Genomic DNA, 22,366 nt, shown 5'->3' on the forward strand with positions numbered 1-22,366 from the left:
ATCAGCCCAGAAAAAGAAAAAGCTAATTATTTAAATGTATGTTCACTCAGCTGTGCCTCACAAGTAATACAACAACTGATCTATTACCGGTGTGATCATATAGACTACCTCAAAAAAAGTATATAATTTTCAGGGAAATTCAACTGTAGCCAATATGCAGTGTTAATGTGTTGGGCCTATAACCTACTGTATGAACCTCAATGCTACACAACTGTTTTTAATTGGTTAATGTTGCATAGACATGTTTTTGAAGTGATCTTGACTCAGAAAGGTTGGCGACCACTGGTCTAGGCCTATACCGACCCTGTAGGGGACCCTGTAGCTTGTAAGTAAGCACACTTTCTGCAAAGGACGGGCCACCTTACTTGGTCTTTGTACTGGCCTTACCTTACCTCCACTGAGTTTCTCCTCACCTCTGTCCTATCCAGATAGCCACCATCTCTCCTGGCATGACATCCTGTGAGAACACCCTCAACACGCTACGCTACGCTAACAGGTGGGCACACGTGTTACAGCTGGCCATGGGAAACTGTCTCTCCTACAATTGTGCTTTCCATCTGTGATCAGCACAGAAGTGTCTGAGAAAAGGAATATAGGAACCTCTTCTTTGAATACGCTCCCTTTACGTTTCTATGGACCTTGAGCTCTTCACTGTGCTCGTTCACACAGCATTTTTGTGCTTAGAAATGGGTAGATGATGCTTCTGAGCCTCAATAGGCAGATATAATGATGTAAAGAAAGGGCTCTCATACAATTATTTGAATTGGGAATATCTGCCTACAGCAGTGTGATGAGATGTAGGCTACATGTGAAAGACTGAATGAGTGCCACTGTGGCAGGCAGGTCATGGGGAAAGGAAAATGCCTATTTCTCTCCCTAGTTTTGTGTGTCCTGACCCTCGTCCCCTCTCTCTTGTGTTTCCTGCTCCTCTACTCTGGGCCTGGTGCTGTGCTCTGCTCTGCAGAGTAAAGGAGTTTGGGATCAGTCCCTCAGACATCCCCTTCTCCCAGGGCGGTGGAATTCGCTCGGAGCTCTCGCCCACCCATGAGTACGATGACTTTGCTACTTCTTCCTGCAGTTCAAGCACCTTCCCATTGTGTGCACACACATACAAATACCTTTTTGGTTGTCAAAGCATACACTTATCTGCATGCTTTCCATGTATGCATACATTAGTTGTATAATACACACAGCACACTTTCTTCTTTTGGTCTTTGTTCCATCGTTCTCACCAGTCTCTGTGGAGGACTTGTCCATGCGTCTTATTCCTCATTTCCTTCCCTTTTTATTCCATCTCCATGAAACATTCTTTCATCCTTTTCTCCAGCCTTGGCATGTGCTCTGCGATCATCTTTTGCTGTGCTGAGTGAGATTGTGTTAACTTGTGAAAGCTGTTCTCCTCATATCTTCTCATGGACAATGTGTGCCCTCGTGCTTTTTCACATAATGTTCTTGTGATGTGGCATTTGGTTCCAAATCTTTGTTTATGGTGTCATGTAGCATAACCAGTCAGTCAGGCCTATTAGTTAACACCTAATATTTGACCAGTCATTTTATACTATGCTAGTTAGAGGATAGTTCCTTGGCTAAGTACCTGCAATTATTGCCAAATGTGCAGTGAGACCAGCCTGTGTTTATTCCAACTGCTACAGCAATTCCTGTCATGGCTTAGACACAAGTCAATAAGGTTAGGCTGTACTGGACCATATCAGCTCAGTCACACCTCATTAAACATACACGAGATGCCAGAAGTATAGACAGTCCTGGCCATATGTTTGTCCTATCATGCCAACTCATTGTCGCTCATTGTCATGCCAAACATGGCTAACATGCAAGTGCCCTGTTGAAACACACAGCTTCTACAGTTCCATAGCATCATCATTTAGAGCTGCTTTAGTGGGGAACAACTAATCTAGCACTCTGAATTTGATTAACTCATTATTCTTATATTGCTTCATTCGGTTTTATTGACTGAAAAAATAAAACATTTTATTTTAAAGATACCATATCACTGTAACTTAAAATGGATTGTCAAGCAAGTTGCAACCAATAAGAGCACAGATGATGGACCCATTGGCTGCACATGGTGTCACTGGTGTTGTGATGGTTTCTGGGTATCTATTCAATGGGCCAAAACATTCAGCCAAATGTATTGCATAGAACTGACGAGACTTAATATTCTGAGTCAAAGTCATATCCAAGTAATGCATTTCTATCTGCAATATCCTGACTGTTTGTCCCTACTGAATAAGGCCCAGCATATGGAGTGTATTTAACTGGGCTGAGCAGCACTGTCAGCTGACTGGAGGATGGTGTTGATTGACACACAGAGTGAAGGAGTTGACGGTGGACGCTAACCAGGTGACCGAGGGGGTCCGGCCCAACATCCATGTGGTGGACCTGCTGGACTATGACTGGGACCACCTGGGCAGCTCCCCCCAGAGAGACGACCTCAAACTGCTCTGTGAGCAGAACGTAAGCCACACTCTTATAATACACTCTTATTGCACTTTTATGCTCACTCAGCTTGTATCTGAGATGGTTTTCTCACTGTGTGTGTGTGCATGAGCCCCAGCTCTTCCTTCCCTGAGGCCATTTATTCAAAAGAGGTGATGCTGGTGTGTGTGTGTGTTACTCTGACTGTTGTCTGTCTTTCCAGGAGGAGGAGGTGTCACCCCAGCTCTTTAACTTCCATGAGGCTGTGTCTCAGATGGTGGAGATGGAGGAACATGTGCTGGAGGACCACAGAGCTGTCTTCCAGGTCAGACAACATTAACAGATGGCTCCTCTTAGATCCTTTCACATATGGTTAGGAGGACCTCTGTGTTGAATGAATCTGCAAGATTAATGTCCTGTGGAGCGACTATCCATGAAATTCTCTAAATCATCCACTTCTTCAAGCTAATGTAATACTGACTTGATGGGAGCAAAGTCATTGATTTAATTCATTTGTTTGTCAGTAGGAAGATGAGATGACCGTTATTGGTGAGTTGTTAATGTGTGTGTGTGTGTCTTTTGTGAGCAGGAGTCTATCCGGTGGCTGGAGGATGAGAAGGTTCTGCTGGAAATGACTGAGGAGGTGGACTATGATGTGGACTCCTACGCCACTCAGCTAGAGCAGATACTGGATCAGAAGATTGATATCCTCACTGAGCTCAGAGGTAAGCAGCCTAGATATGTATTATTACAGTGACATGGTACCGTTTCAGTCAGATGGAAGAACATCTCTAAGGAATGAGGTTTGGTCCATTTACACTACATGGCCAAAAGTATGCTCACCTGGAAAATCCCATTCCAAAATCAAAGGCATTAACATGGAGTCGAACCCCCCTTTGCGGCTATAACAGCCTCCACTCTTCTGGGAAGGCTTTCCACTAGATGTTGTAACATTGCTGCAGAGACTTGATTCAATTCAGCCACGAGTATTAGTGAGGTTGGGCGATTATGCCTGGTTCGCAGTTGGCGTTCCAATTCATCCCGAAGGTGTTCAATGGGGTTGAGGTCAGGGCTCTGTGCAGGCCACTCAAGTTCTTCCACACCGATCTCAACAAACCATTTCTGTATGGACCTCGCTTTGTGCATGGGGGCATTGTCATGCTGAAACAGGAAAGGGCCTTCACTAAACTGTTTCCACAAAGTTTGAAGCACAGAATTGTCTAGAATGTCATTGTATGCTGTAGCATTAAGATTTCCCTTCAACTGAACTAAGGGGCCTAGTCCGAACCATGAAAAAGAAGCCCCAGACCATTATTCCTCCTCTACCAAACTTTACAGTTGGCACTATTAATTTGTGCAGGTAGTGTTCTCCTGGAATCCGCCAAACCCAGATTTGTCTGTCAGACTGCCAGATGGTGAAGCGTGAGAGAACGCATTTCCACTACTCCAGAGTCCAATGGTGGCGAGCTTTACACCACTCCAGCCGACGCTTGGCATTGTGCATGGTGATCTTAGACTTGTGTGCGGGTGCTCGGATATGGAAATCCATTTCATGAAGCTCCCGACGAAAAGGTATTGTGCTGCTGTTGCTTCCAGAGACCGTTTGGAACTCGGTAGTGAGTGTTGCAACTAGGGTTGGAAACTTTCCGGGAAATTTCTGATACGAAATTAAGCCTGGGAATTTTGCTTAAATTCATAAAAAGTCATCTTATATAACAGTGAACCTTTTTGTGGGATACACATACGGCTATTCTTGGTCTTGTGGCATATTTTGGTTAAACTATCCCCAATTCAATGGAATTGCAACCCTCTGCATGCACAGTGCATTCTTCCATCACATGTACAGCTGATTCTCAAGATCTTGCACACTAATGAGATGCTATTGAGCCCACACTACTACACTGTCTGAGCCAAGGACTACATGCTTTCTAGTAAGTTTTGATTACAATACTGGGTGAATATATTTTATATGACATACATGATTTCTTGTAAATAGTAGCCTACAGAAAAGTGTTTAAATCATTTTGTAACTGAATTGTTTTTGCTACCATGTGGGTTTTAGCTTGCTTGTGCCTGCTAACTGAGGAGTTTTAATTCACCTGTTTCCATACATGTTTCATTTTAAAACATGTATCTTACAAAGGAGTTTTAATCTAACTGCTTAACTATTTATCTGTACATGGCATTTTATTTGTTTTTTTAAACTCATTTTGTCCCCTAATCTTTACATGAAAATGCTACGGGCACTATCTGATGTATGGAGACATTTCACTGCAGCTAATGTAGAAGGAAAAGCTGTGTACATTTGCAACAAAGATGCAGAATAATTTGGCCAAGTGCATAAAGTTCCCTCAGCGCTCACAAAAAGTCCCTCTACTTCTATTCACCAATCCCCAACCAGACATGCTTAATCTACTTATTTGTTGGATGCAGAGTTCAAGCGAAGGTCAAGCAAATCGTAGAGAAAGCAGACTGTATTGCAATCATCTCTGATGGGTGGTAAAATGTTCATGGGCAAGGAATAATTAACTACATCATCTCCGCCCCTCAACCAGTATTCTAAAAGAGCAGAGACACAAGGGACAACAGACACATCGGTCTCTACATTGCAGATGCGCTTAAGGCAGTCATTAATGACCTTGTACCACAGAAGGTATTTGCACTGGTGACAGACAATACTGCGAACATGAAGGCTGCTTGGTCTAAAGTGGAGGAGTCCTATCCTCACATCACACCCATTGGCTGTGCTGCTCATGCATTGAATCTGCTCCTCAATGACATCATGGCACTGAAAACAATGGATACACTCTACAAGAGAGCCAAGGAAATGGTTAGGTATGTGAAGGGTCATCAAGTTATAGCAGCAATCTACCTCACCAAGCAAAGTCAGAAGAGTAAGCGCACCACATTGAAGCTGCCCAACAACACCTGTTGGGGTGGTGTAGTCATCATGTTCTACAGTCGCCTGTAGGGGAAGGAGTCTCTCCAAGAAATGGCCGTATCACAGTCTGCCGATATGGACAACCCCATCAAGAGGATCCTCCTGGATGATGTATTTTGGGAGAGAGTGGTAAGCAACCTGAAACCTATAGCAGTAACCAGGAGAAGAGAAGGAATCCATACTGTCCTGCCCACATCACTGTTGCTCCAAGCAGAGGAAACTGCAGTTCTGGAATACAGTGGGGCAAAAAAGTATTTAGTCAGCCACCAATTGTGCAAGTTCTCCCACTTAAAAAGATGAGGCCTGTAATTTTCATCATAGGTACACTTCAACCATGACAGACAAAATGAGAAAAATCCTGAAAATCACATTGTAGGATTTTTAATGAATTTATTTGCAAATTATGGTGGAAAATAAGTATTTGGTCACCTACAAACAAGCCAGATTTCTGGCTCTCACAGATCTGTAACTTCTTCTTTAAGAGGCTCCTCTGTCCTCCACTCGTTACCTGTATTAATGGCACCTGTTTGAACTTGTTATCAGTATAAAAAACACCTGTCCACAACCTCAAACAGTCACACTCCAAACTCCACTATGGCCAAGACCAAAGAGCTGTCAAAGGACACCAGAAACAAAATTGTAGACCTGCACCAGGCTGGGAAGACTGAATCTGCAATAGGTAAGCAGCTTGGTTTGAAGAAATCAACTGTGGGAGCAATTATTAGGAAATGGAAGACATTCAAGACCACTAATCTCCCTCGATCTGGGGCCCCACGCAAGATCTCACCCCGTGGGGTCAAAATGATCACAAGAACGGTGAGCAAAAATCCCAGAACCACACGGGGGGACCTAGTGAATGACCTGCAGAGAGCTGGGACCAAAGTAACAAAGCCTACCATCAGTAACACACTATGCCGCCAGGGACTCAAATCCTGCAGTGCCAGACGTGTCCCCCTGCTTAAGCCAGTACATGTCCAGGCCCGTCTGAAGTTTGCTAGAGAGCATTTGAATGATCCAGAAGAAGATTGGGAGAATGTCATATGGTCAGATGAAACCAAAATAGAACTCTTTGGTAAAAACTCAACTCGTCGTGTTTGGAGGACAAAGAATGCTGAGTTGCATCCAAAGAACACCATACCTACTGTGAAGCATGGGGGTGGAAACATCATGCTTTGGGGCTGTTTTTCTGCAAAGGGACCAGGATGACTGATCCGTGTAAAGGAAAGAATGGGGCCATGTATCGTGAGATTTTGAGTGAAAACCTCCTTCCATCAGCAAGGGCATTGAAGATGAAACGTGGCTGGGTCTTTCAGCATGACAATGATCCCAAACACACCGCCCGGGCAACGAAGGAGTGGCTTCGTAAGAAGCATTTCAAGGTCCTGGAGTGGCCTAGCCAGTCTCCAGATCTCAACCCCATAGAAAATCTTTGGAGGGAGTTGAAAGTCCGTGTTGCCCAGCAACAGCCCCAAAACATCACTGCTCTAGAGGAGATCTGCATGGAGGAATGGGCCAAATTACCAGCAACAGTGTGTGAAAACCTTGTGAAGACTAACAGAAAACGTTTGACCTCTGTCATTGCCAACAAAGGGTATATAACAAAGTATTGAGAAACTTAAGACAGTATTACCTTATGTAAACTTAGGCTACAGTTTGGATGACAGTTACTGTATTGAAAATTCTATGGCATATAGCACTTCTATGGCATATATCAATTTCAACAGTACTATTTACATATTACTGTATGTGGGTTATTGATTGAAAGAGACTGGACATCCCAAGGGGCACAAAGGGAAAAAAACAAAATTAGAAAGAAACACAGGAAACCACCCCTAAGGCACAACTTTGCCCGCAGCACTGTTGTGCTGTCTCTACACATCCAGACGTGCCTGTCTGTCGGCCCACATATTCTCATCCACATCATACCGGATATTTTCCCTTCCAATGCATCGTGGAAAGACTTTTGGAATGCCTTATCCATCCTCTGCAGGTGTCTACTGTGATGTCCTCACATGCTGCATCCATTGCAGCCAGCAGGGTCATCTGTGTGTGGCTGACGATCGTACACCTTCCACCTCCATGCTGAAAATAACTCCTCAATTGGGTTAAGGAATGGTGAATAAGGAGGAGGAATTCTATGAGCATCCTCAGGTAGGTCACAAACCATTGCCTTATGATGTTTGATCGATGGAAACTCACATTATCACAAATGACCACATACTTTGGCAAGTCCTCTCTAAACAGACCCCTCTCATCATCAGGGATGAGAGCCCTGTAGAGAGTCTCTAAAAAGTTGAGTAGATGCTGGGTGTTGTATGGCCCTATAAGGGGGATAGAGGTTAGGACACCATGCTCCGAAAATAGCAGCACACATGGTGATATTTCTTCCCCGTTGGCCTGGCAAATCCACAGTAGCACTGTGACCGATGATATTCCGACCCCTTCTGCATTTGGTCAAGTTGAAGCCAGCCTCATCCACGTATACAAAGTTGTGAGAGGGTTCACTTGATTCCAACTCCATTATACGCTATATCCCAGAACACACAGTTGAATTTGTTTTGGTAAGGAAGAGTGACATAAAATGTTCATATATTGCATGTTCCTTCCACAGCAATGGAAATGTGTGCAGTTTATGCTTACTGTACTATGTATCACTATAAAATGTTGCTGTAAAGTAGTTACATAGATATGTTTTACCTGTACATACTGGTACCGTAGCTCCTTAACTCTGTCCTCATTCCTTTGGAATGGTACACGGTACAACTGTTTCATACTCATCTGGTTTCTATGCAGCACCCTGTCGATGGTTGAGATGCTAACCGTATGGATGTTTTCAAAGACATCATTGTCTTCTATAATGGTCCTTTGTATTTCCCTGAGTCTCATGGCATTGGTTACTCGGACCATGGTGCAAATAGCCTCCTCCTGTTGAGGTGTGAAAAGGTGTCCTCTGCCACTGGTTTGAGGTAATCTTGCAGTCCTATGTGGGGAAAAATGCAGTGATGCATCGCACACTTTCACATAGACAAAAACTATGCGAACACACATTTTACTGTAAAACATACAGGTGGGTGCATGTAAGGTGCAGTATGTATCTGTATAGAGTATATTTCTGTATGCTGTGAAATACAAGTGGACTACTGTAATATGAAGCATTGTAGGAAGTATACAGTATACTTATATACAGTAACAGTGCACTGTACATTGGTGGACATACCTGGTCTCTCTTCGAAACGTTTGAGCTATTGAGGACACGGTTGATCTCCCAATATTCGTCTGCACCCTTCGACCCGCCTCAGCCATTGTAAGGCCATGATTGACAACATGGTCTACAATAGTGGCCCTTATGTCATCAGATATGCGCCTATGTCCTCTTCTGCCTCTTCCTCTGTTTTGCCTTCCACCACGCATCCTTGTTCCTCTTCTTCCTCCTCTTGGCTGTTGACCCTGTTCGTTTCCTGGTCCATCCATTATTGGAAAATTGCAACTCTGTGTTGTGGTCTGTCTATAAATGCTTGCCAATTGATTCTTCATGAGATGCACCTTTGAGCAATTTAGACAACTGGTTGATTGTTGGTTGAACTAACACTTTACATTCCTTCATGAGTGAGGGTCAATTTCACCTGCACGATTCATCAATTCACGTTTTTGTATAAAAGGTCTAATAGAAATGTGTAAAACTATGCTTGACAGTTTATGACAGTTCAACAATTTTGCATGTAATGGCTTATGCAAGGAACTAATGCCTAGATGTTTTGAGGGGTAAGACTATTCAACAGAGAACCATCTACTATATTTTGATCAACATGACATGAGCAATTGATAATGTGGAAAAAAGCTGACACTTGTACATTATCAATTGCAATTTGTTCAAAGGAATAAGAAATTGCTTTAATGAGGTGCACAAGTGACTAGATGATTTGGAATTTGTACAAGTAGTATCAAGAATTGCACTTTTGATCTAAGAAATGCACCAAAGCGACTGAGAACTGTAAGAGCAATTGGAGGCCACGGAAGGAGAGTTGTATGGCATTGAAGCTTGCCTGGAGGGTTGTTAACAGTGTCCAAAGAAGGGCCAGAAGTATACAGAATGGTGTCGTCTGCGTAGAGGTGGATCAGAGACTCACCAGCAGCAAGAGCGACATCATTGATGTATACAGAGAAGAGAGTCGGTCCAAGAATTGAACCCTGTGGCACCCCATAGAGACTGCCAGGGGTCCGGACAGCAGACCCTCCGATTTGACACACTGAACTCTATCAGAGAAGTAGTTGGTGATGTGAAGAGTCAACTCAATTAAAGTAAAATTTGTAACTGAATTGTTTTTTAAATTTATATTGGAAGGATTTAATCATTTGCAATTGTCTACTTATAAGGTCAAATGTTTGTTTCTGTCTCCATATGATATGGTAAATATATCCAATGCAACAAAAAAAACATAATATTAATACCATTTAAAAGTAATTTGCATATATTTCCATTAATTCCCATATATTCCTGTTAATTCCCACGGAAAGTTTCCACGTTTTGAATATTCCCCAAAATTTGCAACCCTAGTTGCAACCGAGGACAGACAATTTTTACGCGCATCAGCGATCCTGTTCTGTGAGCTTGTGTGGGGTGCCACTTCGCAGCTGTTGCTCCTCAATGTCTCCACTTCACAATAACAGAACTTGCAGTTGACCGGGGCAGCTCTATTAGGGCAGAAATTTGCCATCCCATGATGGTGCAATGTTGAAAGTCACTGACCCTTCAGTACGGGCCATTCTTCTGCCAATATTTGTCTATGGAGATTGCATGGCAGTGTACTTGATTTTGTACACCTTTCTGCAACGTGTGTGGCTGAAAAATCACCAAATCCACTAATTTTAAGGGGTGTCCACATGCTCAAAATTAGCGATTTATTTTGACTCCTGGCGTATGCATGCCAGCATATTTGTATTCTCCACCTCTTTCATTCTTTTGTTGATTTTGGTCTCTCTGCATGTATCACCGTTGACATTCAGTAGTAGGTTTCACTTTTATTAACATGAATCATCGTATTCTTTTAATAAGCAGTAATATCTAATCCACTCTTTCTGCTCCTTTCTTTTCAGATAAAGTGAAGTCGTTCCGCTCGTCGCTCCAAGAAGAGGAACAAGCCAGTAAGCAGATCAATCCTAAGAGGCCACGTGCCCTGCTGTAGACCAGACCTGACATGGGAGGGGGATGTGGTCTGTGTGTGGAATGGGCAGTGGCACAAAACTATAAAAACGTGGCACAGCTGTCACAAAGAAACGGACTCATCTGTTTTCTAATCAGGCTCACCACGGATGTCATCAGAAATAACTGGAGGGGAATGCAACCGTGGATCCCTTTTATAGCTGATTTTACATTTTCACTCTTGTTTTGCCCTGTTCTATTTTATTTTTTGTACTTTAAATTGAACGGCTGTTGACTTGTCTTCATCAGAGACCTCCATGTTGGTTGTGCTTTTGGGTTATACAACACCAGTGTTGTGTATTCTGGTAGGTCTGATTGACATGTATGCATGTGCAACTCTCTGTTGGCCTCCAACGTGTGTGGTTGGTTCCCTGCTCAGTTGGCACTGTACAGAATAGACATTACTCTGTAGGGCCAGTCTTTCTTTCCCTCTTCAATTTCCTGAGTTGAGAGGAAGTCAAATCTAGTTGTGGTTCTCATGTCTTACCAGTCCTTGTCTATAGTTTGATTCTGTTTTGTTCTCCGTTATTTAATACTGCAAAAAGTCTTTTTTCACCCATTTAACTTTGTAAAGACAAATGTATAGTAAATACCACTGACCTACTGTTGCGTATGTTTCTGTGTTTGCCACAGATGTAACACTGGCGGAAGTAATAAAGGGGATACCTAGTCAGTGGTAACTGAAATGTGTCTTCCGCATTTAACCCAAACCCTCAATCAGAGTGGCAGCCTTAATCACCTCTTCAGCCCCCGGGGAACACATTTTTACCTTGTCCGCTCGGGGATTCGATCCAGCAACCTTTCGGTTACTGGCCCAACGCTCGAAGAGTATCCTGTTTGATTTGACCCTTGACCTGCACCACTGAAATGCCATTAGAACCTCTCAATAGTCTCCTTAACTGACAAATGCACATGCAGTCAAAATACAACCTGGATTTTACAGGGCTGAGTAACACTGTATGATAATTTGGGCTAGATGCAATCCAGAACCCATTACAGTACGGTTGATATTTAAACGCTATTTCCGATTGCACCGACATGCATGTTTTACCGTGAATACTGCATTTAAATGTCAAATCGAGCTACGACACGGATTATATATAGCCCTTGATTCATTTCCAGTCGTCATGGGTAGGAAAACCTCTAGTTTAATGATAGGGTGTGTGTGTGTGTGTAAGCAGTGTGATGTCCTTTGTTTGTAGGACCCAGAGACAGTTGTCAGGGACTGTGGTGACTCTGTCCCTGTAACTCGGCAGAAGTGACACCAGCACCATCTAGAGGCAGACTTCATAGGGAGATGGGAGTATTCAAACAGGCTTTGCTGCACTCTACCCAAGTTATGTCATATTTTGCATACCTTAGCTATTACTATCCTGCTATGTCTTTCCGATGAAGAGTTAAGGTAATTTTTTTATGGTGGTAAAGCAGTCATGAATTGCGTAACTTCATGAAACAAAGATTAGCTCAGGGCTCCTCTGACAAAGTATATTTTTCAACCTATCCATGACAACCAAGCACATACTGTAGGGCTGACCATAGAACACATCTCAACAGGTACTTGTGTCACCTGTTTTATGTATGAACATCAACTATACCTGTTACCGCTTAGTAAATATGTACATTTCCGCAAAACAAACAGTTTCACTTATCACCAGCTTTCATGTTCATATAAAAGGCATGATGAAGGTAGTCCATGAGTGAGGTGTCTTGCTGCATTCCTCCAGCCAGTGAAAGTAGTTATCACATGACTCTTGATGTGATCTCAATCTATAAAAGCTTCCAGTTTCTGTTCTTTAAAGAACACTGGAGGTTTAACAACTGGATATGTTGTCACCATATTGCGCTCCTGCACAAAGTCCTCAGCTGTCCAGTTAGGAAAAGTGGATCCCAGCAGAGTTGAACGCGTGGAGAAGTCTGGATAGAAGACATGACATGAAGAATCTCAAAAAAAACAACATTAAAGGAGAAAAAAAACTGCAAACAAAAGAATAGTCCAGCTCCACTTACACCATGAAGTCATCCATGTCCATGCTCCTGGCTCGCTTCTCACTAAACTCAGCCTCCTGCAAAACACTCTCAATCTTCTTGGTGATGCTGAAGTCTGCTGGGATTTCCTGTTCCAGAAACAAACAAAAGTAATGACTCGTTAACTAGTAATAAATCACCCAACCACATCCAGAATGTGAAAATATAGACTGCATAAGTGGAATATTGGCATGTGTGTGCTTACCACGTTGTGTACTGAACAGTGAATCCTGTAGTTCTTCTCCAACAGCTGCTCAACTGCAGTGGACCTGGAAAGAACCATCTTCAGGCTATAGCTTGTCACACAACCATTTGAGGCTGACAGGATATGACCAAGAATGATTTGAATATGCTTTGTTTTGGTACTCACTTGAAACCTGCATTGAGGGTTTTGTTTTTCCTCACAAATGCAATTCTGACGAGACCATCCCATTCCTGTTGGAGGCAAGATTACAAACCTGATCACAAGACCTACTGTGCAGCAGAACATTTAAACTCCTATCTTTCCCATGTAGGTGACAGTGAACCATGTCTCTTATACAATCACCTTCACAGAACTAACACTTACCTGGAAGTTAACAGGAGGTGGTGGGTTCTTAGGCTCTATTCTGACAACACTCGACTCCACTTTAGGAGGAGGACGGAAGTTATTCTTCCCCACCTGAGCAAGAGAGAAATGAGAATTAAGAATGAAGCAAGAATGAAACATAGCTGAGAAACACAATAGTCCGCATGCAACAATGTCAGTTTCATGGCTGAGTCAATGGTTCTGTCCCAAAATGTAAATGGCATCCTATTCCCTATTATATAGTGCACTACTTTTGACCAGAGCCCATTTGGGATGCAAGCAAGAGATCCCACTGACCTTCATGAGGTGGTCTACTCGAGCCAGCAGCTGAGTGTTGATGGATAGCCTGCAGTACAGCTTGTCTCCAGGCTTGGCAACCAGACGCATGGCAAACTCTCTCTGGAACATCAGCACTGCACATCTGACAAGACACCAAATCAAATGGTTTTAGCCGTTGTTTAAGTTGTTGCACTGTTTATGAGGAGAGCTTGCGAGTAAGCATGTCATTGTACTGTGTACACTACACTGTATCCTGTGCATATGACAAATACACTTTGATTTGGCCAAATCCCAACTTGAGATCCATGCACATCACTCAAATGTCCCTAAATATCTCACATTGATAATAATGCATGATTTACACAACAGTCTGGTCTACCAATGCCTGTTTGAGGTTCACATTTGGCCCCCGAGTGTACTAATGGATGAGGGGGGAAACAATCTGACAGTATCAGGGGAGTTTTGCAGCTCTGGAACCAGCCAGCTTCTCGTCTCTTACCTAAAGAAAGGCCTGTGCAGAAGTAACTTGAAGACAAAAGGTGATGAAATCTGCAAAACAACAATGAAACATGTTTCTGTAGGTATGTATTATTGTCAGAATTATGCTACTGAACTGGGTAAGTGTTGGTTACTGAGGGTGATGAGTTTTACCTGGTAAGGTAAATTGGCAACACAGACATCAAAGAAAGGCAGCTCTGTTTTCAGGACATCCCCCACTAAGATCTGTAGTTTAGTTTGCATAGGCCTATTACAGACAATGAACACAGATGTCACTATCACAGTTTCAACTTATACTCCCCTTTTAAGGAATTGTAAATGTATCTCAGTAGCTAAGTTATGGCAAGTACTCACGTGCACTGCACTCTCTTCTGGAGCTCAGCAACCAGCCTACCGTCCAACTCACAGGCCACTACCTTCAGACAAGGGGAAAATGAAAGCAACAGTAAGTACCAGAAGCTTCAAATAAGCCTTTAGCTACAAACATTCACTGACAGTAAGAACGCATCTCTCACCTTTTTGGCTTTCTCAAGCAGTTTGACAGTCATGTTTCCTGTGCCAGGTCCCACCTCCAACACCACATCGGTCGGCCTGAGAGCAGCCTGCCAACATGGATATCGGAACATGTCAGTCAGTGAGCCTTCCTATCAATATCATGTAATATTGACCAGAGAGGGTACAGCTGCTTGAAAATGTGAAGGCATTTCTGTGCATGCTTATGAAGATTGTAGAAGGAGTGGTTGTGATCCTTGACCTTTACCAATGGTAAACAAAGTGGTTACAACCAGTACATTACCTTTTCAATGATTCCATTGACTACCAGTGGGTTTTTCAAGATGTGTTGACCAAGGCCAGTGTTGAACATGACCCCTAGAACATATTTACATAAATTGTTTTATGTTTAATTCAACTACGCAAGTCAGTTAAGAACAAATTCTTATTTTACAAAGGCCTACCCAGGCCAAACTCTCCGCTAACCCGGACGACGCTATGCCAATTGTGCTGCCCGGGATCGAACCAGGGTCTCTAGCACCGAGATGCAGTGCCTTAGACCACAACGCCACCTTATGCTGTTAACATAATGAACTAGCTAACTTAGTATCTACTAAATTACGCCAGATATTAGCTAACGCACGGTTAAATAAATCACGCCAGATTAATAATGAGTGTCTTCTTTCTAGCCTATATATATATATATAACCAGCCTACCGTCCTATATATATATAGACATAAGCCTGACTAGCTAACGTTTGTTAAAAACGTATCTGCCACTTTCTAGCTCCGAATCGCACTAAGCCACTGCTAACGTTAGCTGCTAGATACTAGAAACAGCTGAAACAAACCTTGGTTTTTAACCTGTTGGTGTTGTCTGGTTTTCTTTTCTGCCCTTACTTTTGGCATTTTTCAATCGACTTTTGAGACACTCCCAAAGAAAAACTAATTACACAAAAATTGTTCCAGTCGCAAAAACAAAAAAAATCGACACGTGCAAATAACCGAAATATCCTGACTTATGACGTCTGCAGGAAATGTGCTGCGGTGGTTAGAATGGTAGAAACCTTTGCCGATTGGTGCGTACCGCCATCTACTGGCAGAGCCATACACTTGTAGTTTCATCATGCATCAAATTTCTTTCCCATCCTTTCACTAAAACATTTACTACATTTCAAAACTGGTGAACAGCAGTTTTATTCATAAAAACACATGGTCAATACAAATATGCTTTTTATTGTAAAAACAACTAATGGTTTATTACAAAAATATGTCCATCTCTGATGCAGTGTATTATGCACTTTACCAAGTGCTCTTAACATCAGTTAATGTTATCCCTCTCCCCCCTCTCCCTTGATAACTGAACATATTATACAATGTCACAGAAATGTTTCCCTTCCATGCGGAAAGCTCATTCCTCAGATGGGAATGTCCTCCAGCGTCATGGAGATGTCTCTCAATTTGGGGTCGTCTCTCCAGTTCACTTTACTGGCAATGATGATCCCCTGGAGAAAAAACAACAACATAGCATCATGAGTTTTGACATTATTAACAGAACAGGTAAAATGCTACCATCCTCTTGGCACCAAGGCTCTGTCCCAATTAAATCTCCTTCCCCACATCCCTTTACTGATTTGGAAGGAAATGACTGGTACAAGAAATATCATGGACATTCACACGAGTCCAAAGCTTTCAGATTTGTGAGACGAAGTAATCAAGTGCACACTTCAAAATAAATTAGATATTATTGGGACACACCCTAAGAATAAAGAGCTGTATTCTTAAAGATATAGAGTGCAATTTACCCGCAGGACATTCTGTGTGATGGTGGCCATCTTCTGGTACTTCTCCAGATGAGACTGGCCTTTCTGCAGGACATTTCTGTACTTCTCTGCCTCTGGGTGCTCCCTCTTCCTCTTCAGTTCATCCATCTCCTTCATCTTCTCATGAGTGAGACGCTTTAGATCTGCAGAAAAATAAATAAAACATATGTCAAGGAATAAAATATGCTTGAGGGATTTTATTTTATTCATGTCACTTATCCTCCTGAACTACAAGGCAAAGTACGAAAACATTCACTAAAGAAGTGATTGTTAATCTTCATTAAAATTTAGTGAATTCTTACACCCTCATAAGAGTAGGTTAAAAAAATACATTTGAACTTTCCTATACATCCTTGGTAAAGCAGTAATAGTGTGGGTGATGTAATACCTAGCCTCTGCTTTTTAACATCTGTGATTTGGTTCTGCAGCTCACATGATTCCTTTTGACAAAGCAAACAAGAGGTCAGAAAGAGCATTCCATAAATCTGCAACAATTGGTGACACCACAGCAGAGCCAAGCCAATGACTGCACCGTTTTTCTGATGAAAACAATAAACAATTCTGTTCTCATTTATAAAACGGTTGGATAACAATCACACCATCAGATTGTTGAAAACTTCCAACCATATTGAAAACAGATGCACCCACCTGCTGAAGTGTCTTTATCTTTGAACAAAGGTCTAGGCTACAACCGGTCAGTCCCCTCATTGCTCTGGAATAAAAATATACAGGCCCCACACCACATCAAGTAGTGCTAAAAATATATAGTTACATGTTTTTAAATTGGTAACGTTAGTTATGTACAGTATAGGCAGGTAAAGTGTAATAACAATGTCGGTAGGGAAACAACTGATAACTATTGGTGGTTTGTGTAATTGACATTTTTACAAACAATGCAAACAAATTCAAATCAATCCCAAAGTATATCAATGGTAGTGTTAATAATATTTTTTATTCTCAAAGGCCAGTTTAGGAGGAACTGCTATCAATAAGACAGGGTCTATTTCCTGGCACCCTATTTCCTATATAGTAAATATGGCTCTGGTAAACAGTAGTGGACTATATAGGGAATTGGGTGCCATTTGGGACGCAAACAGGCTGTTACAATCTGCTCCTGTTGGACTTACACAGCCTCTGGATCACTCTGTTTCAGCTTCTCAGAGATGGCATGCCACACCTGCATCCTGACAAATACAAAACAATGTATAAATCAGTAAAAAAAAAATATTAAAAAAATGTAGACTGTCCAAATGGAACTGATGCGCCAAACTTCTACTTAAAGGGTTTGCAAGCAACACATGACTATTATCATAACTAATGCACTAGTAATTAATGGATTGAAAGACCATTACTCTACATATCAATACAGAAATGTGATAGTTACCTGTGTAAGGCCAATGTCTTGTTAAAATGAATGATTTTTGCTTCCTCCAAAGTATTTGCATAATCCAGCCTGTGGATTATCCAGAGACAAAGAAATCCACATTTTCAAAATATGAGTTGAGAAAATATTCCTTTTGGTTATGGATAGGCCTACGTGAGACGATATTGCAAACTAAAGACACTCACAAGTCTTTCTCAGCATCAGATGCACTGCAAGAAGATCTTTTGCTTTTTCCTGATAAAGAACATTTGAAATTGCTAAATAATTACAGTCTTATTGTCACATAGTATATCAGCATACCCAATTCAGTAATAAAGGTAATGTAATTTACCTGCTTGGAGCTTCACTGCCATCTCAAAACATTGATTTGACATCTGTTCTTTCATCCTGAAGGGAGAAACACTCATGAATGTAGAATTTAATACCAAGTCTTGTTAAGAAGTGGCAGCTATATTCATAGGTAACTGCCAAAATAAAGGAAACACCAACAAAGTCTCTTAATAGGGCGTTGGGCCTCCACGAGCCAGAACAGCTTCAATTGCACCTTGCCAGAAGATACCAACCATTCCGAGCTGCATTGAGATCGTAAAGCAGTCATGATTACATTAAGAAACCATGGAGCCGGCACGAGATATTGGTCGGGAAAGAGTACCTCAAAGCAGGGATGGGATATGCCACTGTGCTCAAAATTGTACCTTTATCCACACTGCTCCATTGAGAAGATCGAAAATACTGCTAATTTTCCAGGAAAACTGCCCTTTTCATCCTCATGCTGAAGTACAGGGGCTATCCCATCCCTTCATTGAGGCACGTTTCCCGAAGAAACCCCACCTGGATGGAAGCACCTGATTCAGTATACTTTGCATCCCTCATTTACTCAAGTGTTTCTATTATTTTGGCAGTTACCTGTATTACATACTCTATGACAGATGGGTTGGTTAAATGGTAATTCTGAATGATACATATTCATCTGAAAGTATTGCAGAATGATTGAATAATCTATAGATAAGAATTGTGGAGAAACCTTAGCATCTCTGCAGGTGAGCTGTCCTTCTGTCCATTGTCAACCGTAGTAGCCTGAAAACCATTCAATGCCATGGTCTCAAGACTTGAGGCAAGGTTCTCCAGTATATCCAAGGACTCCATGTTCAATTATTGCCTGGAAAATTAAATAGTGTCAGTCAGTGTGTTCACCGCCAACGTCAAGAGAACCATAGAGAAGAACAATCAACTCAAGGAAAGGACATTTAGCTATGATTTTCTGTAATTGTTTAACTCTGTAATTACTTTTCCATCTAAGTCAGTGAAACCAGAGATGATCAGTGAACGACTTAGATAAAGGCAAGCAGACAACCACAGCTAAAGTTAGCTAGCCAGCTAAATGACAGGAATGTCGGGCAAGAACTTGAAAGCAACTAATTAATTAACACTAACTGAAATATAATATATAATACAGACGTTTATATAATACGTACCCTTTTCTTAGTTTTCAATACACAAACAATGTATGGATTCCCTTTAGCAGTTAACTTGCAAACCAATACAACATTTCTACTCAACTGAAGTGAGAAGTTTAATCCTATTGGACAAGTCATTTTAACAATTTCCGTAACAATATTTCCATTGGTTAAACGTCACGTCCTTTAAAATTCGACTCGATGATAGGCTCTTGGTGCAATATTGAATATACCGCCAGGAAATTAAGACTAACCACGTGACCAAGTAATTCTTCAGTATCCCCCCGCTTTTTTCTAGGCGGAGTAAAATTAAGGTACCGGTAGGTTATTTTCCTTTGCTAACCGCGGTTGTCATTGCTTATACTCTATAGTGATTATTTGGACGTATAAAACAATGTTACTTTTCAATGGACCCTACGTAGCTCAATGTGGTTGATGGAATTTGTCTGCTACCAGCATTTTGATCGATTAAGAGGATTTTCCTTGTGTTATTCTTAGAAATCAAGTTGGTGCAAGCAAAAGTCACGTTTGACAGTAATGGCATGAGAAACTGACCTGAACGTTTACTGTTATTTCGAATAATAAAGCCTATTTTCAGCTGACTGCATCTATACAAAGGTAAGAAATTATAAAGGGTTTGGAGCCCGTACATAGATGTTTTATTCTGTATTTGACTCTGAATGTGACGGTGTTATCTGCCGGTGACCCGGTTAGCTTTTTGACAGCTCACATTCGCATCACATCCCATCCATACCGTTGTTCTCAACCTATGGTTTCCATACAGTGAACTTGGTTATTTTCACATGACAAATGCTCTGGTACTTTTTAGGAACTGCGAATTGTTTTCAACCGGAAGAAGACCCGTGAGGTCATGGGGGGCAAAGTCAGTAGCAAAATGGCGACTGTTGGGCGGGTTGTACAGGTACGCTTGTCTAACTGGGTAATTTATCGCTCTGCAACAACTCTTGTCACTCAAGTGAGTACATTTAAAAGTTGACTAGTTAATGTAAGACGTTACGGTTTCAAGGTCAGAAACCAGCGACATTTATGTTATTGTTGTGCATCCCCAAAGCTAACGAGCAAGCTACCCGTGCTAAATGCCCTTGTTGGTCTGCATGAAATTTCAAAATGTTAGCATGTAGTTAGTCAACTTTCATCTATATACTAGAAAACTAGCTCCACTCTAACTGGCATAAGTGTAACATGATTTATGTGGTTTGGTGTTGAACTAAGGCTAAAAATAGCAAGTTCATTAATCAGTAGTTCTTCCTGTCAAAGTGTTTACTCTAGCTAGCTCATTTATTTTGTCCAGTAGCTAGCTGGTTAGTTATCTCCATGCAGCTTCCCAGTATGCAGTTTATTCAAAGTAATGATAAACATGTGTAGGCCTACAATACAATATGGCATTGTTTTCACTTCATAGCATTAAACAGTATATAGGACTGGCTGGCTGCAAAAGACAAGTGTGTCATAACAACTACTTTTAATTTAAGTGGTTGATTTTAATTTGTCTGGTTTCATTTGACTACCTTTCAGGCTGTGAAACCTCATGCTCCACTAATCAAGTTTCCCAACAGAGAGGGGGTACCCAGGCCGAATGGTGAGTAGCAACTTGTCAGTTTGATGTTGCACTAGCTATTGTTTTCTTTTTGTCCATGCATAGTGCTAACCCTATTGAAGAGGACATTCCACCCTTTGACTGTTCAGGGACATGGCTACTGTATGCAATTATGCTTTGTTCGTCAACATGTAGCCTATTGCATATCAATGTGTTTGTTGCATGTTGATTAGTTGCATTAACTTGAACATGATAGGCAGTATGAATTGCGTCAAACAATGTTCTATTGTAATATTACTTTGTAGCTCACCGCATTAAAAACATTTGTCCTCTGTTAGTTTGACATTATGTTGGCCAACCTGGGTATTGTTATGAGGTTCTTTTCAAATAAAAGGGGAAACACTGACTTGATTTTCCATTTTTAAAAAACATGTCAACGACTGTGTAATTTAGGAAGAGGATATTTTAGTCCTTTCCAATTTCATTATAGAAACAGTGCTCTGAATGTGCTAATGAAGCAATAAAAGTGATGAATTAAAATAACATAAAACACAAAGGATGTTTAAAACAATAAAGTCACTGATTTTAAAAGCTACATGAATATTGTTTAAAAACAAACAACCATTTCCTCTTTCAGTCCAAGAGGCTCTTAAAACATTAGCAGTCAGCTCTCCTAGTCCACCTCCACTTGTAGTGCCGCTGCCGTTATCAAGACCCCCTGGACCTCTCACTCGGCTCCCTGGAACCCCAGACAGCTTGGCCACAGTGAAGGAACTCCCCCAAAGATACCGCAGGAGAGCACTGGAAGCAGAAGAGATGGACTATATTCAGGTTAATGCCGATCTGTGGCACTGAAGAAGTGCTGTAATTGTGTGATATTGTTGATTTTAAAAAGTAACAGGTGGTAACATACGGCTACACTCATGGGTATGATATGTGCTTTGAATTCAGCCCGTAGTGTTACAGAAGGCATCCCGGGTACACAAAGTGCATTAACTGTTACCTTAGTGTTGTAATACAGTTAAGATCTCACTAACCACCAACTCTTCTTCTGGTTTATTTTTCAGCGTGGTGGACCAGAGTAAAGTTGAGTGACTCAGTGAATGCAACCAAGGTCCTTATCTGTGGAAATCATTTTCTTTGCCTAATTTTGTTCTTCAACAAGAGGACCTGCTGCAACACCTCATTAAACGTCATGCAGAATAAAGATTTTATTCATGTTGAAATTGTACATATAAAGTTTATTTTTAAAGATGTGACTGTAGATATTTTTTGCTTGATTCTACCTTAATTTCAATGGGTACATTTTAATTGTTTTATTTTAGAAGAAAAGCCATTACAGTAAATCTTCCAATTATATTATTTGTTCAGCACCCACCTCATCCAGTGCTCACTATTTTACACCTTCACTTAATTCAAACCTTGAAGGTTAATGTTGGCATCAACAGTACATCTGTGTACCATTGACCGGCCCGTTATCCCTACACTACATTGTTGTCGATAGTTGCATATTTCTATGACAAGGACCAGACTGAATTACGCCACAAAACTGAAGAAAATGAAGGGCTCATTTCTCATGGCCCAGATTAACATGGATTAATCTGGTGCAAATTTGTTCGGGTACAAAGCAAGTAGGATACATAATGGCAGTGAATGGATTTTGTTATTGGACAAGAGTGATTAAAATCATTACTGTGAAATTGCC

At 41.4% G+C, this 22,366-nt stretch overlaps 4 protein-coding genes across 23 annotated transcripts in view; 2 read left to right on the top strand and 2 right to left on the bottom strand.

The window, feature by feature from the left end:
- LOC109896011 (kinesin-like protein KIF2A) overlaps positions 1-11,257 on the top strand; it is a 29,873-nt gene extending 18,616 nt beyond the window's left edge. For 8 of the 17 annotated variants that reach the window (XM_031829931.1, XM_031829929.1, XM_031829932.1 and 5 more), the window contains 7 exons: positions 429-496; positions 965-1,048; positions 2,331-2,475; positions 2,660-2,761; positions 3,026-3,161; positions 7,368-7,528; positions 10,472-11,257. In XM_031829931.1, the coding sequence (XP_031685791.1) occupies positions 429-496; positions 965-1,048; positions 2,331-2,475; positions 2,660-2,761; positions 3,026-3,161; positions 7,368-7,486 (654 nt within the window). In that variant the 3' untranslated portion in view covers positions 7,487-7,528; positions 10,472-11,257. The remainder of the gene's footprint in view (positions 1-428; positions 497-964; positions 1,049-2,330; positions 2,476-2,659; positions 2,762-3,025; positions 3,162-7,367; positions 7,529-10,471) is intronic. The other 9 variants (XM_031829934.1, XM_031829935.1, XM_031829937.1 and 6 more) reach the window with 3 other exon arrangements.
- Positions 11,258-11,707: 450 nt separating this feature from the next.
- dimt1l (DIM1 dimethyladenosine transferase 1-like (S. cerevisiae)) lies at positions 11,708-15,483 on the bottom strand. The gene is made up of 12 exons (XM_020490195.2): positions 15,291-15,483; positions 14,744-14,817; positions 14,463-14,549; positions 14,302-14,363; positions 14,101-14,194; positions 13,949-13,998; positions 13,468-13,591; positions 13,171-13,263; positions 12,973-13,037; positions 12,808-12,871; positions 12,585-12,691; positions 11,708-12,491 (listed from the first exon to the last, which is right to left on the bottom strand). Exons 1-12 carry the CDS (start codon positions 15,346-15,348, stop codon positions 12,449-12,451), a joined length of 921 nt encoding a protein of 306 aa, XP_020345784.1. The 5' UTR covers positions 15,349-15,483; the 3' UTR covers positions 11,708-12,448.
- A 135-nt stretch (positions 15,484-15,618) lies between these two features.
- On the bottom strand, positions 15,619-19,229 carry cenph (centromere protein H). The gene is made up of 10 exons (XM_020490196.2): positions 19,122-19,229; positions 18,671-18,805; positions 17,978-18,033; positions 17,832-17,880; positions 17,647-17,715; positions 17,390-17,446; positions 16,911-16,974; positions 16,651-16,702; positions 16,245-16,405; positions 15,619-15,944 (listed from the first exon to the last, which is right to left on the bottom strand). The coding sequence occupies exons 2-10, from the start codon at positions 18,790-18,792 to the stop codon at positions 15,858-15,860; spliced, it is 717 nt and encodes a 238-aa protein (XP_020345785.1). The 5' UTR covers positions 18,793-18,805; positions 19,122-19,229; the 3' UTR covers positions 15,619-15,857.
- Positions 19,230-19,322: 93 nt separating this feature from the next.
- kgd4 (alpha-ketoglutarate dehydrogenase subunit 4) lies at positions 19,323-22,361 on the top strand. Of its 4 annotated transcripts, none has more exons than XM_020490182.2 (6): positions 19,323-19,417; positions 19,602-19,721; positions 19,933-20,079; positions 20,640-20,703; positions 21,299-21,492; positions 21,729-22,361. In XM_020490182.2, exons 3-6 carry the CDS (start codon positions 19,975-19,977, stop codon positions 21,744-21,746), a joined length of 381 nt encoding a protein of 126 aa, XP_020345771.1. In that variant the 5' UTR covers positions 19,323-19,417; positions 19,602-19,721; positions 19,933-19,974; the 3' UTR covers positions 21,747-22,361. The 4 variants fall into 4 exon arrangements, with proteins under 4 accessions (XP_020345771.1, XP_020345770.1, XP_020345772.1 ...); XM_020490181.2 differs by having other exon boundaries at positions 19,336-19,423; XM_020490183.2 differs by having other exon boundaries at positions 19,341-19,721; positions 19,933-20,025.
- The last annotated feature ends 5 nt before the right edge of the window (positions 22,362-22,366 follow it).

The sequence above is a fragment of the Oncorhynchus kisutch genome, linkage group LG8 (genome assembly GCF_002021735.2).
Source record: "Oncorhynchus kisutch isolate 150728-3 linkage group LG8, Okis_V2, whole genome shotgun sequence".
In the NCBI taxonomy this organism is placed as follows: Eukaryota; Metazoa; Chordata; class Actinopteri; order Salmoniformes; family Salmonidae; genus Oncorhynchus; species Oncorhynchus kisutch.